Below are 20,565 nucleotides of genomic sequence, written 5' to 3' on the forward strand. Positions count from 1 at the left end.
AAATTGATATTTTAATTAAAATTGTGACCTTAATATTAAAACAACTTTATGTTGGTAAAATATGGTCTTTTAATACAAACCACAAGTATCTTGAGTAATTTGGCTGCTACAGACGGCGTACACTGCCACACATGCTGGGAGCCAAGATCCTCCAGGTCGACCAGAGCACTTGCCCCCAGGATCTGAGTACGCGGCTCCATCATACCCAGTTCTAGGCTAAGGATTGTTGCTTTGAACAATTCTTCCACGCAAATGGTCTTTGGGTCCCAATTACCTAAAATGGAAATTAGATTACTATTTGTCTTTTTAAATTGTTTAACTATGGAATAATAATTACCAAGTGTTTTTTTTATCATTTTTTTGCAGTCATTAGCTTCAAACAAAGGAACTATTGGTGTGAAGTAAATAAGAGAACCGATAGACATGACATGGTGAACGCTAGCAGCCATCTTAAGATCTGATCAAGGCAAAAGTCTGATATTTATGAAAATGGTTTTCCCATATATTACAGCTGCTTCGTGGCAGAAATAGACACGATGGCAATAACTACCTACGCGAGCTCCCTGTACGTGTGTGGTAAATAGTAAAATTTTGAAAACTCAAAGTAATGCCCGATCTATAATTATCTATACCTACGGGCTCCCATTTTGCTATTACACAGAAATGAAATAAATCAAAGCAGGGTTTTCAAATTTAAGGATCCCAAGAATCCTTACAGCGGCTTTTCGACATTCTGAGAAACAAAAATCGATTCCATTCGAAAAACTTATTACATTGAAATTTTATTAAATCTCGTGAAGAAAATTCTAATTTTTTTACTACATATTTTATTTTTCATTTCAAGTGATTTTCTTTGTGAACGGGTTGAAATTATGACGACAAAAACCGCTCGTTTATTATTTATCATTGTTCTTTTGTGTCACTCGTCCATTATTGTAGGAAATGATTATAATTACCAAATTTATATATAATGAGTCTGCGCCCATCGGGTCCGCGGTACGGTGGTACCGTCATGATATCTGCGTCCCCGATGGCGTGAAGATCCATAGGATGAATGTTCTCGAACAAATCCGGATTCTCTGCTCTGAACTGATAGTAGTTTACGAGCTGTAATCATAATAAATGCTTTCGATAATGTAAGTTTTTATTTTCCTTTTGTTATTTTCTTAACAACCTCTATTCGCTTAAAATATTTATTGAAGTGAAACTTCTTTATCGGCGTTGGAAAAAAATTTACCGTCACATTTTTCGGTTACGCGTCACATTTTTCCGTTACGCGCCATCTTTTTTGTATTCATGTCTATGATAATAAAATCCTTTTGTTTAAACTTTATCTAATTTAACTTTATTTAACCAATTTCTAGAAAGTTGCATGTAGATCATTTTTCGAAAAATAAGGCCATAAAGAAGTTTCACTTCTTACGTGTGTACACTAGTACACGCACACATTTTTTGATTAGTTGTACAACTGTAATACTAGCATTGATATTTGTACTAGATGTGCCCGCAATGTCTAAGAAAAATATCTAAGAAGTAAATAAAAAAATACTTTAAATTGTTATCACAAAATATTAATGATTTCTCGTTTGATATTTTTTTTAGATTTACAGATGAGCCGGCGAAGATCAGGATCCATCGATTGCTAAACGGTGGTCCCCTGAGTCATCCTAGACGCTATGTTAAAAAACTTTTATTTTCCTTGCAGCAAACTATTTACTCACCAATCTATGAGCTTTTTGTGGTATGAAATTTCGAGCACGAAGGAATCTAATCAGGAATTCATCATCCATCCTGTGAGGGGTACATTCACCGCGCTCTGAAATGTGAAAACTTTATGTATAAATATCAACAAAAAGTAAAATTTACCGAATGAAACGTTATGAAATGTCGATATATTTGTGTATCACGCATGGTATTTTATTACCAAAATTATGAACAATAATGCGGTTTTTGAGATGCCGTGACTTTTGTTTTATAGCGGATGTAATAATGTTCTGCAATACTCAAATTATTTTTATTGCTATATTCCAAAGTAATCGACAAAATGCACTATTATTATGAAGCGTCGTACAAAAAACAAAAGAAAATAAAACTGAATAGTTAATTGTTATGTTTATTTATATTGCTATGAATCGATATCAGTAACAATCGCAATTGCGATCGATGGTAACAAATAAAAATAAATTGAGTACAGTTGAAATTTCATCGGCGCGCTGTTTCAGATTGCACATGCAAGAGCAATAATATTGTGACCGCACTCCAATTGACCCTAATTTGTTAATTAATTGGTTTTGTTATTCTCAATAATATCGTTGATCATTGAAAATTAATTGAAATCGAATTTCCTCAAAGTATTTTTTGTGGTTAATAGTTAAATTGACCTATAAACATGATATATGCAATTGGCATCAATTTACATATTTTGTCCTCGATTCCAAAAACTTCGGATTATTTACATCATTCAATCTAATAACCGATTGATATTTATTATTTATTGTACTAAATGAGAGATGAGTTCACGGCCTATCTGATGTTAAATGATTACCGGAGCACATAAGCATCACAACGAAGCTACCATCATGAAAACATGAGAGTAACGGGTTTTTCATCCATCCAATCACTCTGCATTCCTGTTCCGCGACAGAAATATACATAAATGGTGATCCACCTACCTATCTAGACCCACAATACGTTCTGCCACCAGTAATGTTGCAAATATATGATATTTTCTGGTTCATTTTTTGGAACGAATTTCCTTATGGGACGATGCGGATGAGTACCCTAACCGGGAAAAAACGTCCGTAACGTAAGGTTTTTATTATTTATGTATATTCTTAGTATGATGGCTATACAGTGTCTAATGTATAGTCTACGTGATGACGGTTATTATTATTATTCATATAATAGCTGTTTCTTTGTATATTATAACATGATTATATATTTTTTATAAATCATTGCGAATAAAATAAAGTTGATAACTTTGTAAAGTAGTTCTAATTTTATTTTTATCAATAAAAAAATCATAATAAAAAATGTATACCCAAATAGTTATTTTCTTTATACCTCGAATAGAACTTAAAATTAATATTTTTATAATAAGGAACTTCGTTCCTATCCAGTATCCCACGACACCACACATCTTTTTTTTTTTAATTACACGTTGTTGCTCCTACATCGTGGAAATCTTTCATGAACGTATGCAACATACATATTTGCTTAGAAATAGTACATTTTAAACATAAAAAATAAAAGATTTGAGCTCTAATGTACTCGCGTTTACTTTCATGAAACTATGACTTCACAATTATCTTACGATTTTCGATCATAGATATGTTTTTGAAGGAACAGCAAACTAGCAAACTGATTTACAAAATTGTCCCAACATTTCATTCAGTAAGCCGATATTAAATTATTGTAACTTACATGTATTATACATGTCATCGTTTGTTGAATAAATATATAAATACACTAACGACAAATTAATGAAACTCATTGGTCGCTTGTGAACTAGAGGATATAATAAATGTACAAAGGACAGAGTCCAATGCCCCGTCGTCGATTGCATAAAATTCATGCCAAGTACAAATTGTGTGTAGGTGAAACGTAATCATGTGAGTAGTACGTAGTCTCTCTGTGCATAGAATAATATCGTTTTTTCTGCTCATTGAATTTTGTTTTTAAATTATAATATTCTCATAGTATTTAAACTAATTTGATGGAGTATTATAACAAAAATACATATATAAACGCTTCATGATTTAGTAACTGAATTTTGAGCTGGCTTAACTTAACTTAGAGCTGATTTGAACTTAGAAAGATTATATAAAGATTATTATCCGTTTGACATATCTGTTAGCTATATGTAAAACAATCCGGTTCGGAATTCGGAAAAAGTAACTATTTTCTGAAGTGGATTAGCTGTGCGTCCAATTCGAAGAAGTCTACCGCTCTACCATTCTGCAGTTGAGACATCGACCTCATGTCTCAAAATCAGCTAAGAAATTCGCGTTATGGTGTCTATGGGCTCTGATAGTGACTTAACACAAGAAAAACCAAGACCTCGTTGAAAAAAGGACCAAAAATCTATCCTCGAAGTATTTCTTTCCTCTTTGTAGAACAGCTCGGTACATAGAACATATATTATTATTATATACGTAATAATAGCTAGTGGTTAGTCTTGATCTCTAGCCACTCTGTACAGAGTGACCTTAATATTCATGTTACCTTACTGGAAAGAAGTATATTACATAAATTTATTTATTATATATACATTTTTGCGTTTAATTTATCACTTACATAATTTTAGTGATCGGATGCTATTATACAAATTAATACTCATTGATACAATTAAAATGATTATAATTTTATTGCGCGGCTGTCTAAAAATAGTACCTATGTAAATGCCAAAAACTATAAATCATTCAATTGAATTTCAAGTGAATTTATTACTTTAAAATATCGCCTTCACGATAATCAGCACTAGAAAACAGCGAACGCTAAATAAGAACCCAATATCTCTTGTTAATAATTAAATATTCGAACTCATACATAGCTTAGATCATTTTAAATGTCACAATACCGACGGAGATCAGCTTTGAAATTATTGTTTCACTAATACAGGATTCAATTAAATATAATATAACACAGTATATACATAAATATGTATAAGGAAATAGGTCTTATTACGAGTATTACGACTTTTGAAGGCTCACCATAAATCATGTCCCTTAGTTCGTAGATGGCTTGAAGTCGAGTATTGGGGTCCTCGCCGCAATGCTGACGAGCGTAGTCTTGGATCTCTGGCGGGGGCTCGCCGAGGTCCAAGTCCACGCTGTAATCCGGAGTCGGCATGTTGGACTGCAAGTATATTAAAATAAATTATCAAAAGAGATTCGTTTTTATGTTAATTTAAACATTGGGGGGGTCGACGCCGCGCAGCACGCTATGAATGAAAAATGAGTGACCGGTTGGCAGTGCATCGCGTCCCAGGGAAGCTGACTCTGGCCCAGCGGGGTCTCTTAGGAAACCAGCAGCACTGCCTGGGCGTCCTGACTGGCCGCCGTACTTAGACAGCCCACGTTCCAGAGTCTTCAAAGGCTCCATCGGCTGGGAGTCCTTGGGGGCGTGATTGCAGTGTTGACCGCAGTAACCCCCATACTCAGCCTCGGTTCTTGGGCAGGAATGTAGAGGAATCGTTTAGTGTGTTGGGCCCTAAATACGATCCTTGGGCCCGCAGCCCGCTCCCAGCGTATGTGGACCATCAGGATCGACATACGCCGCTCGCTTTTTAGGCACGGGACCCCTTGTAGAAGAATCGCCCACCGCCCCAAAAAAAAAGAATTGCTATCTGTAAATTATCTAAATCGATGGAACTTAAAATTGTACTTCTATGCCATATTGAAGAGCGAGTGATTGTACACGCACCGGTATACTAGTCCTATTGCAATATTTAATAGAACTATTTCTTCTAAAATATTTTTTTATGTTGCTTAAATTTTATTTCACTCATAGTGACGGGTAAACTGAATGAAAGAAGATCCAGAGGTCGGAGCCGAAGAAGATGGAGTGACCAAGTATCCGAGTGGCTGGACATGACACTGAGCCAAGCACTTCACTGTGCCACTGACCGACAAAAGTGACTACAAACTACAAAAAAAGGTCACAGGCGGGCGCATCACGATGCTCAGCAATGAGCGATCGACTGAAGGAGGAGGACTGAAAGAGGAGGAGGAGGATTTTTTTTTTAATTCTTCCTTATTATTTGGGTCGGTATCATGCCCCCACATAGTCTTGCATATATGTAATACGCTATTTATGTAACTGAAATTTTCAGTTCCTTTTTCATCAACTTCAAGACGTTAGATTAACTTTTAAATTTTTTACACCTATTAAGGACCAATAATAATACTTATTATAATCGAGAGCTCAGAGACGTCCACTACTGAACATACGCGATCTCCAAGTTTCGGTCTCCCAATTACCATATTATATTTATTTATTACTTTGGCCCAATATACTGACCACGATAACCGATCACCAAATTATTAATGGAATTTTAGTCCGGTTTGCTACTGAAGCGTGTTTTTTTAACTGCAAAACTAGGTACGAATTTTCTTTGTAATAAATGGGGGAAGAACTCATAGCTCACCAGATGATATATATTATATTGCCAGTCATAAAGCAATTACGTGTTGTCAAGCGCAACCAATAAGAAGAACTTAGTTTGCGTCAACAATGACGAGGCTTCACACTTTACTTGCTAAACTATAAAACATTAAGTATGTTTATATTTACTAAAACAATACTTCATTATATTACCACACTTGTTACAAAAATATTTAAACAAGTTTAACCTTGCTTTTTAAACACAATCAAAGTGTCTATATAACTATTTTCAGGAGGTGGAGGTTTGTAAAGAGCAAATATCTCAAACAACAGAATTCTATGTTCAAGGTTTTTAGTATTCGAAAACCGTAGGGACCCGTAGAATTAAGTTTTAATAACGTATGGTGTAATAATTGGCGTGGCAGTCTATGCAATTAGCTAATGGAAAAAAATCTTAACAATTAAGTATCAAGGGTTTTAATTTTATTTGCCTAAATACTGTGAAATGAATAATTAAATCTTTGCGAAGATATTAAACAGAAGATATAAAATAGCCCCTAATAGCCTCCTCCCTCGATCATTTCCATATAATTCATGTTATTAACTTAACTTTGAAACAGTGAATAACCCCAAAACGTAAAATCGTTTTTCAATTATTGATTTACTTCTTAGACGGATGAACAAGCTCACGGCACTCCTGGTATTAAGTGGTTACCGATGGTCATAGACATCACTACGTGAATGCCGCCCTCCACCTTGAGAAATAGCTCATCAAGCTACTGATTCGTGGCATAAATAGGCAATGTAGTAGTCGTACTTAACCGAGTGACCTCATGTAGTCACATTACTGTTGTGGGTATGCGTTTTATAGCGCCACTTTTTAATAACAGTCCATTTTTATTTAAATAAAATCTTCACTTAGTTTTATTGCGTATTTTCTAGATTTATATTACCGTATATAACGTATTTGGAAAATTAATCACGCTAAATCGCACGAACAAAACTTTTAAAGAGCAATATGGTTACTGGTGCTGTGACTGTCTTGCCTATTTTGTCTAGCACTCATTGAGGCTTTGATGCCGTGTGTCAAGGCAGACACCAACATTCTCGGTCTGCTGTCCATGGCCTGGTAACTTTTTAATGGCCAGCGGTCCTGCGCTGATCTGCCCATAACGCCAATAAAACATTCGTAGAGGTCAATAAAATCGAAATACACATTTAAAGTAATAATAGTTTAAGTACTAGAAATTATGGGTAATAAGATAAAAAATACTTTCACTTACGAGCTGTCTAGAGAAATGGCAATTTAATTTAAGTACAATTTTTTACAGGCGCTGTCCGCTTCGCAAAACAATCAAGTAAGTACATTAAATGCAGAAACTTTCAAAGTCAAGATACCTACCTACCTACCATAAATAAGTATTTGAAAGAAATTATGCATATGAGACTGATGCCACCACTGATGGACCACTTGTGAGCCCGCGCAGGTAAGTACCACCGCTCAGCCTATTTCTGCCGTGAAGCAGTAACACGTTTCGGTTTGAAGGGTGGAGCAGCCGTTGTAACTATTCTGAGACCTTGGAACTTATATCTCAAGGTGGGTGGCGCATTTATGTTGTAGATGTCTACTGGCTCCAGTAACCACTTAACACCAGGTGGGCTGTGAGCTCGTCCAACCATCTAAGCAATAAAAAATAAAAAAAATCAATAAAAAAAAGTTCATTGAGGTTATTACTACGGCTAATAGACGAGTGATGGGAAGCCATAATTAATAAAGATACAGTATACTACTCCGGCTATACGAGTAACTCGAGAGCTATTACATCTACTTCCACATAATCTATCCGCATCCGCTGTTGTTATCTTAGCTCTACCTAAATCAGTTAAAGTGGCGTAAAAAAAAGTAGTCTGATGATATAAAATGTTCATATTTGTTTTAATTAAGTTGTAATAGTTCAATGCGAAAGTGAATTAAAATATTTAACACTAGCGAACCCGGCGAACTTTGTTCCGCCTTAGAGGCAATAAATGGGCAGACTTTAGATCAAGGTCAATTTTTTATTTGGACAATTAATATAAATTAAAAAAGCAAGTATTTTAATGATTCTTTATTGGCCATGTATTTTAGTTATTATTATTATATTTTCTTGTTCTTCTTCAGTCCTTTCACTCGCAAAGTTTCGAATCCTAGTTGCATTACGGTTTCGTCGGGAAAGATTTGATCGTGTTGGTAGCGACATGGCTTTCTTAATGATTACCCATCTCGGCACAATAAGCTAATAGAAACTCGAAACAAATACATCAACCGGTCAACTTCAAAATTTTACTATAATTAACCATAAACTACATTACGTTTAGCTGTCAGTTGCGTTTTGTTATTCCATATCTGTTGCGTTTTGTTATGCCACATTTTATGTCACATCCCACAGAAACGTGATAAAAAATATCCTATGTCCTTCTCCTGATGCTAAGCTACCTCCCCACCAATTTTCAGCCAAATCAGTTCAGCCGTTCTTGAGTTATAAATAATGTAACTAACACGACTTTCTTTTATATGTATAGATTAAAGATAACATAAATTCACAACTCAACTTCAAAATTATGAATTCAACTAAACTTTGAATTTCAAACATTAGAATTAATGTTAGATTTCATATTCGTGTTTTACGATGACCTACCTTTAAGGCTAGAGTGAAGGTAAACAATAACTGGCGTTGGCCCGGTGACCTGTCTAGCTACATTTACAAAAACAAAACTTTTAGTATATTTTCAGTGAATATGATGAAATTTACTTAATTAACTCAACAGTATTTGGTACTTATATTTTTGCATAGTAATTATAAAAGTTAAACAAATTAAAAATTAAAATATTAAAGGTTGAACTAATTGAGATATAGTTTATATTTGGCTAAAATAACGAGGTATTCATTCATTTTAATTGGTGCATTTAAAATATATTACCTACAAAGTTGCCGCTTAATACTCGTATACAGAAAGTCAGTTTTTTTATAAGCATTTTTTATTTCTATCAACCAAAATATGCCCCATATTTATATTCAAATTTATACCCATGGTATCGATGCGTCTCTGCCAGCGCAATAATATTTGTTCAATGGCCTTCTTAAAGAAGTCAAGTATACGGGACTCAACAAACTCTTCAAAGGCATTTGGTACTGTCTCTCGGGTGTTGGATTTTCCTCTGCCAAGAAGCTGTCCAAGCTTTGGTAAAGTAAAAGTCTGTCGACGCGAGGTCTGGTGAGTACAATGGATGACGTAAAACTTTTAACCCTAACTCCTGTAGCTTAGAGACCGTCTGTCGTATGTTATGGCGTATGAGGTCAAGTGTTGTCGTGTAGGATCAGCAAGAACGAAAGATTAACCAAGGCATTTTGCATCCAGGTCCTCATAGTACACATCCGCAGTAATAAGATGCCCTTTAGTAAGAAACTGTGTTTAGATATTCTGGCACTGAACCACAAAACAGTGACCATGATTTTTTAGGGGTAAACTTTTCGTTTGAGGCATTGCGTACATACTGAACGAGGATCTAACCAGCATTATGCCGCTTATCAAAAATAATCAATTTTTCATCGAAAAAGACAATGCAGCTCAAAATTCCTTCGTTCCTGTGACTGTTAAGCAAGGCAAGACATTTTTTTTCAAAGCGGCTACTAACTCGGCTGTATGTTTAGTATCGGCAGCTTCCACTACCGGCTTAAATTCTACGTTGTTGACTTTAGTGTTCGGGCGACTACGGGATTCATTTTTAGATCAATATTTGCATGTCGGAATCATTAAAACTATAATAACGAGTCATGCGTTCGTTTGTAGCGTTTACTCCGTACGCGTAATGTTGTGAGTCCTCTGTGCGGCATTGTTCCCGAACTCTTATTCGATAATTACAAGTAGTAGAGGTCCCGCAGTAGTCGAAATTCGACTATAATTAATTGGAATTGTAAGTTTGTACACTATTATGATTGTATTTTATACTTCTATAATCACAAATTTCGCCAAGGCTACACTATAAAAAATATTAATAAAGACAAACAATATTAAAATTTAATCTATTCTCAATTTGACAACAGATGTCAAGAACAAAAGTTTGACAATAAATAGTATGCATGCGTGTGTGCGTCAAATACATGGTATGTAGTGTGTCAAATGTTTTCTTTATTGATTTAATGTATCTTTTATGCATTATTTAAAAAACATATTAGCATTGTGCACTTCTTCTCTATATTCTCTATAAGTATGCAAAATTTCATACTCCTCCATCCGCGCAATTTTCGTAAAAAGGGATACAAAGTTTTTGCTTCACGTATTAATATATAGATTTGTATCATGTCCGTATTAATGAAAAGAACAAAACACCCAATAAACAAATGACTGAATTTCAAAATATAATTCTATTATTTTTAGAATAAAATTCATTTGAATTTAGAATTTATTGCCAGTCAAGCATGAATTACGTTTCAAATGGCCAGTATTGTAAAACGGTAACTTTAAAGATCTATTTAAAACGTTAATTTTAAACAAGTACCTACATATGGTACAAATGAAACTGTTAGAAATTCAAATCTAACGGTCACGATTAATATTTGTAAACAAGGAACTATTGATATAAGGCTAAATTTTAAGGCCCACATTTTATTGAGGCTGTCGAAAATCTGTTGAAGGTCATCGATATTACAATAAAATATCAAAACAAGTCGAAAACGGTTTTGTTTCCGGTTGTTTATGACTTCTGCGAAAATCAAATGAAATTCAAATAGGTTGTTTGTGGAAACAATTCCAAGCTATTATTGTTTCCGAAATTTAACTTATAACAATCTTGGCGGATGTTAACAGCATTTTTTTTAATTTACAATTATTAATTTTACTTTCATTTATTTATTTTTTATTTATTTAATATATTTTGTACATACAGCTGTTAGAAAGAACACGACAATAAGGATACAGAGTACAAGGGCACTACTGATTTCATGTTGAAATCTCTTCCAGTAGGCCCGCAAAAGGAAAGAAGAATTAGGAATACAAACCTAATGCATACAGTAAACATTATGAATATTATTTATTGAATTATTATTTGTTAATTTTGGAAGAAATGTGGCTAAAATCGTGTCAAAAACACGAACATATTATTACTTTAAAGCAAGCGCTCATTTGAACATGGACTATAAACCAAAATTGCTATTTCATATAATTATTGCTTATTACGTTCTCATTAAATTCAAGCTTAAAGTCAAGCAATATTAATTGCGTAACACGATTTAAATTTATATGAATTCGTTAAAAAATAACAAATTTTAAATTCAATAAACTTCATAAGAACCTATGTACATATGAATATTTATACTAACAACTAAAGCATTAGATAAAACAATATACATAATTGTAGTAAGATACTTGTTTCAACTGTTTGCGTGCAAGGTTGTCCGGATCTTTCCGTGGCTCTGGGTTAAAGGGGGAAGAAGCGAACCGGTTTTATGGAAAATAAATAAAAATAGACGACCTCGACAGGATCAGCCGCGCTTTATGGTAGGTACCTCGTCCGATTGGTGGTAAACATACGTTTATGTATAATGTATTGAGTAAAAAATGTGTTGTGATTAAAATATATAGTTTATGTTTTTCAAGAACGAAGCATTGTTTTGTAGCTAACATGACATGTCCTTCTTCAAACGAGGCTTGTGGAGAGTATTAAGCGGTAGGCAGCGGCTTGGCTCTGCCCCTGGCATTGCTGAAGTCCATGGGCGACGGTAACCACTCACCATCAGGTGGGCCGTATGGCTCGTCTGCCTACAAAGGCAATAAAAAATAAATAAAAAAACAATTGAACTAAGATTTACATTTGGTGAATAATACCAAGCTATATTTTTTCTTAAGACGTTCTTATGACCATTTCAATTAATAAGCTAGTTAGAGAAGAAACGTGTCCAAGTTTTTGCTGTCTTTTCCATAATAATTAAATTATATGCGTTTTAATAAATGATAATATAATAAAGCGGAATAAACGGCTTATTTTATTTAAACATCATTAACATATTTAATGATAAAGAAAACCAACTCAAACTATGCGTAAGCAAAATAGTTTTTAATTATAAAAGCATAAACTCGAATATGTAGGATTATTTTCAAATTTTAAATTGACTATTTAAACTGTTATTAGCTTCAATATATCATAAAAAAATTTACCAAGAACTATTCACTGACGAAGGAATAATTAATTACAACATAGTAACAATTTTTTTGTAATATTTCCTTATAGGTTCAAACCTCACATACTTGTATTTGATATTGAAGAGTAAGGTTTATTAAGTTTTTTTTATCGTGAATATTAACTAGTCACGTTACATTGTTTTTCGAGAATAATATGTTGCAGAATATTGTTACATTCCTCCGTCTACTGAGTGTGAGTAAATAACCTACAATGTCACCTCTCACCTTGAGACATGAGCTCTAAATCGAATCGAATAAAATCTGCTCCATACAGAAATAAGAAAATGTAAGTACAACAACGAATCTAGTCACGTACAATATGCACTAAGCTTTATGAATATGACGTCACAGTGGAACCCGGTCGGGCTCCTCTGTGACAATAATCGTATAAAAACATAGATTTCTTAAAACTCTAGAAATCTTTTCTAGAATTGAATTATTGATTTGATTCTAGAAACAACAACTTTATCAAAGCAAGAGCAAAGAGTGAAGGAAGATTAGAAATAACATTATCCAATATCAGACTTTTAATACAGTTTGCAACCGCCTTTCACACTCTTATTATAGCCCTTGTTATAATATTATAATAAGTGGTATATTGTTAAATTTAATATGTTAATAAAAATATATATATGACCTAAATGACCTAACAATATACCTTAAAAATATAATATAATAACTAAAATATATTATTAAAAGGAGTCCCTTTAGGCAAGGCTCCGAAGAAATTTGCCGCGTTCCCGCTTTGAATAGCTAGACTAATTCCTTGTCCGAGGTAGCTACCAGGTCTTTAGTCTCCTGTGATGTCGACTAACCTTTTTGCTATTTCCTTAAAAAACCTTATAGCGGTAGGACCTCACGAACCAAAGTGTCACGACACCAATGGGACAAAATTATATTCGGAGCCTAGACCCCTGTATTTGCATGCAAAGTAATAAATAAATAAATAAGTTGTATTATATTATAAATGTATGTATGTTGTAATATAAAAGCTGATACCGGAACTGATCAGAATCCGAACCCACTGAGAAGATCCGGCGAAGGTCGCCCGTATACAACAACATTATTTAAACATATTATATTATATACTACTTTTAAAATTCCTCTAACCATACACAATCGCGATCAACAAAACGAATCAACGTACCTATTCTGTTTTAAAAGTAAGTTTGCAGAATTTTGTAACATTACACCTTACTCGGGTTTCCAAGTAGCCACACAAAGTTACCACCCAGTTGTTTTAATATGCACTGTGTGCGCTGTATTCATAATTAATTATACATATACAGCTTAGTTACAATATTTATGCGGTACTAATATTTTTCGCTTATACCATTATCATACCTCGTGCACAAATTATCACTTTTTAACGTGTCTCTAAATACATTTAAATTCGCATTAGCGTGCGACACTACTAAGTATTTTATTTACAAACTAAAATAATCGGACCTTTTGCTGATCTGTCTATCTTTGATTTTTGAATATGATTCGATCGCGATCATTCTGGTGGTAGGACCTCTTGTGAGTCCGCACGGGTAGGTACCATCGCCCTGCCTATTTCTGCCGTGAAGCAGTAATGCGTTTCGGTTTGAAGGGTGGGGCAGCCGTTGTAACTATACTGAGATCTTAGAACTTATATCTCAAGGTGGGTGGCGCATTTACGTTGTAGATGTCCATGGGCTCCAGTAACCACTTAACACCAGGTGGGCTGTGAGCTCGTCCAACCATCTAAGCAATAAAATAAAAAAAGAAACTTCCCCTGCTAGTCAATCTAAAAATTTCCTTAAAGAAATATTAAAATCGGTCTAGCTGTTGTGGAGTCTACAGTAGTCATATTAACAAATAGTATAGACACACAGCTACTGTTATATTTGAAAATATTGTCCAAAGAAGAATATCTTTTTTAAGCATTTATTGCTGCTATGAAGTAACGCAATATGTTCTCCATCTCACTTAAACAGAGTCACTCGCTAGGATAATTTGAAGATTTCCAGAAATTTAATTTGAGGGTTCGAGAACTGATTCTCAGAGTGCTAGCACAGTCATCTAATTGATATTTAAATGTATATATTTATGTATATATATTTATTTAAGTACGAGTATCTGTATCTATAAATATTATGTATGTTATATATATACATATGTTTAAGCAATATCACTATAGCACTACACCTGCCAAGGCTCATCTCTGCACTCCCCTAAGGTAGACTGTCAGAGAATGCCTATGGCATTAAGTCCGCCTTTATATTGTCAAGTATATAAAGTTATAAATAAATAAATAAAATGTCATCGAAATCGGTATTGTCGTTTCGGAGTCTATAGGAAACATTCATCTAGACATCATCTTTTATATTATTATACGAAAGAACTTGCATTAAACATATTTTTATTTTGCCTATTCGGGTTCTTTCATATTATTTTTCTTTATCGCTAGTCGATCGTTATTCAAACTTATCTATAAAATTACTTTTAAAGATTTGAATGATTATATTTTAGTTAATTGACTGTCTTCTTTTTCTTGCCCTTTTCCAACTATGTCAGATGTAGGTATGTCTGGTCATGCGAGTTTGAAGAGTGAGACAGCCGTAATAAAATTAAGACCTCGTGACTCAGCGTAGGTGGCTGTATCCACATTGTAATGTCTATGTCTATAATATTATAAACATAATAATCTTAATTAAAAACAACGAATAATGTAATAAAATCTGTCCACGCAGGAACATAAAGTAGGTAGTAGATATTACAAAAAACTTCATCATTTTTTCAATCGAATAAGAATATTATGTGTTGTTGTTTAATGAATAAATTATTCATATAGCTTAATCCTCTGAAATTCATCACTGAATTGATTAAAATCACTTATTTTCGAAAACGTATGCAAATTAAACACATTTAAACCAACTTTTTAAATTGGACATTTATTACATTAGCAATAAAACGATAATCTTGTAATATTGTTAATTGATCTATAAAAATTTCTCAATACGTTTATTAGCCTGTCTATATCTAGTTAGACTTATTTTTAGTGAAAATAAATAATAGTTTAAAAAAACAAAAAAAAAAGTTTATTTTCTATTTTTTAGTTGAATTTTATATAAAGCGTATCTTTTAGTTTTTTTAAACTATTATTTATTTTTCATTTTTAGTTGAATTTCAATTTTTTCAATATTTTTTCTCTTTTTTTTTAATTTTTTTTTAAATATTGAATTGTCATCGGTCCTCGATAAATCTACAAAGTTTGAATGAAATCTGGCCATTTCAAGTGGGTCAAAATCGCGTCTAAGGGAGTCGGTTACAAACATACAAACATACATACAAGTGTAGCTAATATAAAGCGTGTAAAAACACTTCGCGGTCACGAATGCGATTCGTAAATGTAGTTCGGACCAGTTCGTGAGCCTCACACGTGTGTGAATCAACGGTCGCGGCCAAGGTCAGCGCGGCACACGACCGCTTTGATTTGTTTAGAACTGCTTCTTATAGAAATCTAAATAATGAGTAATCTATAATTATTTGTTGCTTTGAAAAGGGATATTACAAAAGACCACCGGGCTTTCTCTTCCCTTCGTTAAGGAATAAAAATAACACTGGCTCTAGCAAGAGCAGTGCTTCGCAGAATCTACCACCGGATCGGAAACGCGACCCACTGAGAAGGTCCGTCGAGAAAGTCAGTGGGCTGTCTCTATGGGTTAACGTACAATTTGGTACCGTTGTGCTAGGGGAACTCTTATACGGGTTTAATAGTTGCTATAAGGCCTTTCTTTTGCAGTTTCACTTGCACTGGTGGGCGAGCCCAAGCTCAGCAAAAAGGGGTGAGACTTGTTAACAACTACATTATCCCTAACAGCTCGAGGACGCTCGCTGTGGATGGGAATCGCGCCCTTTCGCAACTTTAGCTAGAAACTCAGCGGGCTGATATTATAGGCTAAATGACACGTCGGACTCTTCTATGATTTTGAAATGACGTTTAGGGATGGTGACATGCCTGCACTAGCGTTAGAATTTTAAAAATTGAACAGCACTGAGAGTGGAACAGGTGGATACATCAGGGCATCGCTGCTCTCGTGCGAGGACACGCCCTCACTCAGTCGTGAGACAATTTCTAATGAATTTTATTTATATAAATTAAAATGCAAGGTAGTTTAGTAACCTAAAAGTGGAAAAGTAGTCTTTCTAATTGTAAGTAAAATTATGTTACTTTTATATAAATAAACTTAAGCCTAAAAACAATCGAACATTGTTCGACACATAAACTGTATGCTAATATTGCGAATTAATACGCAACCTCGAAACAGTTGCGGCGACTAGCTGGTTTCCTAGGGTTTTTTTTTGGAGGTCAAAATGTCCTGGTCACACGACAAATGAGTGAATCTAACCGAAGGGTGCGTGTCGCGCCTAACCTAACTGCTTGGCTATGAATGCGCATAAATTTAAAATGTTTAAAATTTTGCTCAGAACTTGAGGCTGACCTAGCCGATGTAGCCTTCTAAACCTAATGCGAACGTAATCTTAACCTAAAATGTCAGTAGTGTACGGAATTTTAATGCTGTATGTATTAAAGCGAAATATGTTGACAAGAATTATTTAATGCCTATTTATTAGTAACAAGATAACGTACCCAATGTAATCATATTAATTACATGTGTGTACTTACCAAAGCCTATTTATATACTGCCGAGTATTTCAAATATAACGGCGATAAAAAATCGATTGCAGAATTGAATCTTCATTGTTTAGGGTACTAGGAAAAATCGCTACAGTCATTTGTTTTCAAATCGATTTCATTGAGCCCACTCTCTAAAATTAAATACAGTGCATTATAATGTACTTATATGTATTGACACCTATACACTGTAACTTTTTTACTGGTGGTAGGACCTATTGTGAGTCCGCACGGGTAGGTACCACCGCCCCGCCTATTTCTGCCGTGAAGCAGTAATGTGTTTCGGTTTGAAGGGTGGGGCAGCCGTTGTGACTATACTGAGACCTTAGAGCGCCCTTAGAGAGACCTTATCTCAAGGTGTGTGAGCATTTACGTTGTAGATGTCTATGGGCTCCAGTAACCACTTAACACCAGGTGGGCTGTGAGCACGTCCACACATCTAAGCAATAAATAAATAAAAAATCGTTGTAGATGTCTATGGGCTCCAGTAACCACATAGCACTAGGTGAACTGTGAGCTCGTCCACCCATCTAAGCAATAAAAAAAATCTCCTGTAAAATAACTTTTTAAAAATCATATTAATGTCTGCTTACTTCAAGCTTCACGAACACACAATGAAAGGGTCGTAACGAACATTGACTTTGGCTATACCTGACGCTTTTCTTACACTGTTAAAAGTGATGTAACAATCCTGTTTACTGAATAAATGATGAGAACAAAAAATGAAAAATTTTCGTATATTTAAAGGATTCTAATTCTTGTAATGATACATTTAGAAACAATAACGCATTGGGTACATAGCAAGCAGAAATAAGTAATATTATATAGTATGGTGTGATAACATGTCATCTGTTGTTTGTTTTCTAGCTTAAAACAAAATTAACGAAGCGATTGACCTACTGCCACAATCTTAACATTCCATAACATGTTTTCTTTGCTCGATAACATCCAATATTGCGTTGCTTTATTTCAACTAATATCTCCCAAATAAGACTCAAACCAAACAAACTTAATCGTGACGAAAATAATTCCTTAGCGATAACAAACAGGAAAACATTAAGTTAATCAAGGAAAGATAAAAAATACGAACCAATTTATTAATCATTCACTCATAAAATTTAAATATTACAAGATTTGATTAATAGCAAAATAAATTTAGGGGTTAAAGTATGAAATTGCCGATTTGTACTGAAAATTTGAAATTGTTTTTTTTTTTTTCATCTAACATATTTATATAATCAAAATTTCTACCATTATTATCTCTACATTTCTACCATCTAATAGGAAAGTCATTTATGCCTTTGCAATAGAACTCTCGTGATATATATTAGATTCTACAAACTGTGTGAAAGCATTTTGTACTGCCTCCTGAGAAGAAAGCTAACTTTCTATCACGTAGAAAATCACGAAAAAAATGGTAATCCAGGTAATAAAGGTCTGGTAAATACGGAGGGTGACGAATGGTTTCTAATTGCAGTTTCTGTAGAGTTAAAACGGATTTTAGTGCTGTAAGAGGTATTGTGTTATTATGGAGCAATAATGGTGAAGATCGATTCATGACTCGGGGCTGTTTCACTGCAAGTTTTGCTATCATTGTTCAGAGTTCAGCACAGTAGACAGCTGCCGTTATTGCTTGACCAGATCGGAGAAAGCTATAGTAAATAACAACATGCTGAGACCACCAAGCAGTTACCATTACCTTTTATTGGTAAGCTTTGCTTTAGGACACTGTTGCGGCGTTTGATTTGGGGTCAGCCATTGCATTTCGCTTACGACTATCGTAAAGAATCCACTCTTCGTCACATGTTACAAATCAATCCAATATTCCTTCATTTCTGTATCGATTCAACAAGGCAACACAGTTTTCAACACACGTTTCTTTCTGCAGATCAGTCAAAGCATGAAGCATCCATTTTTTATATATATTTTTTAGTTTATGTTTTGACGCAAATGAGTCAATATTGTTGGTAAGGTAACGGTAACCCTGCCGCCAATTCCTGGATAGTTTGGCTCGGATCGGCTTCCACCATCTCTTTCAATTCATTGTTATTCACATGTGCGGTCGTTCTTCAAATCAAAATTTCCATCACGAAAGCGTTTAAACCAAAATCGCACGGTGCGTTCATTAGCAGTCCCCTCTCCAAACGCAACATTGGTAGATATTGAGAGCTGTTTCTGCAGCGTTAATTCTGCGTCGGAACTCGTATTTAAAAATCACTCGAATTTTCGAAGTATCCATCTTTCTTGTCTAAGCTGAATAAAAAAAACTGAAAGTCGGTACCTTATCAAATGTTGCATATTTTTTAAAAGAAGAACCTCATAGGTACCATTTGAAAAAAGTTTCACTCAAAAATCTCAAACCATGAAGGTTCTATGTCAATTCGAAGTACCTATTACAATGGAACGGCAATTTTATACATAGTCAGGTCATAAATTCTGTCACATGTTTAAGGTAAAATAATTGAAACAAGTTAATTCATTATGTAACCATTCATATACCAAAATGAACTTAACAAAACATAAATTCTTATGACACTAAAGTTTATTCAAAATGACCTCCGTGATTTTGAATACAGGCCTTCAATCTGCGCAGCCAGTCGTCTATCGCAGCACGAACGAGGTCCATGTCAATATCGGCGGCTGCCTTAATCAAGGATGTCTTGAGTGACTCCAAATTGGGATGAGGCTTTGAGCACGCCTTTTCCTCCAAGTATTGCCATATCTTGTAATCTAACGGATTCAAATCTGGACTGGAGGAGGGCCAGTCTTCGTGCCGGATGAAGTCGATTTCACGCGCCGCCAGCCAGTCTTGTGTGCTCTTCGCTCTATGAGCTGGCGCCGAATCTTGTTGGAATACCCAGTGCCTGTTATTGAACATGGTATGAGAAACAGGTACCACAAGGTTCGTCAGGACTGTATTTTGATACACAACTGCATTCGTTTTTACACCTTTCTCACAAAAATGTACCTCTGTTAAGCCCCAATAAGAAACTCCCAACCGTACCATGAGCGAGGATGGAAAATGACCTCGTTGGTCACGCGGAATACGGTTGCTCGCTTCTTCATTACTGTGTGCGTACACCTTATAATTTTTTTTGTTGTAGCTCTCTTCTACGGTAAAAATTTTTTCGTCCGAAAAAAGAATTTCCCGATATTTTTTTCCCGCGTACCGCTTCAACAAAGCGCGGCATCTCTTCAGTCTCAGGTCCATTAGACGAGCATTCAAACGATTTCCTGTTTTTCTTCGATATGCCCGAAGCCCTAAGTCTTCATTTAACACCCTTTTCACCGTGGTTCTGCTTAACCCCATCTGAAGGGCCAACAGTTTCTGCTTACGTTTGGGATTTCTTTGAATTCGCGCCTTCACAGCTTTTATCACTGCTGGAGTCCTAACAGACCGAGGGCGACCACTTCTTGACCTGTCATCTACACTAGAGTCTTCATTGTATCGTTTGATGGTACGATAAATGAATCTTTTGGTTATATTCAAATTTTTCAGTATGTTAAAAATTTGAATTGGCGCGTAACCGCAACGATGCAACGCAATAACTGCAACACGGTCTTCTTTAAGCGTCCAC

General features: G+C 34.8%; 1 protein-coding gene across 2 annotated transcripts in view; it reads right to left on the bottom strand.

Moving 5' to 3' along the window:
• LOC101742992 (alpha-tocopherol transfer protein) overlaps positions 1 to 20,565 on the bottom strand; it is a 30,224-nt gene that overhangs the window by 2,282 nt on the left and 7,377 nt on the right. For both annotated transcript variants that reach the window (XM_004930854.5, XM_038021835.2), the window contains exons 2-5: positions 4,713 to 4,857; positions 1,722 to 1,816; positions 957 to 1,107; positions 81 to 274 (exon numbers count right to left, since the gene is read on the bottom strand). In XM_004930854.5, coding sequence (XP_004930911.1) covers positions 81 to 274; positions 957 to 1,107; positions 1,722 to 1,816; positions 4,713 to 4,851 — 579 coding nt within the window. In that variant the 5' untranslated portion in view covers positions 4,852 to 4,857. The remainder of the gene's footprint in view (positions 1 to 80; positions 275 to 956; positions 1,108 to 1,721; positions 1,817 to 4,712; positions 4,858 to 20,565) is intronic.

Source organism: Bombyx mori, chromosome 4 (genome assembly GCF_030269925.1).
Source record: "Bombyx mori chromosome 4, ASM3026992v2".
In the NCBI taxonomy this organism is placed as follows: domain Eukaryota; kingdom Metazoa; phylum Arthropoda; class Insecta; order Lepidoptera; family Bombycidae; genus Bombyx; species Bombyx mori.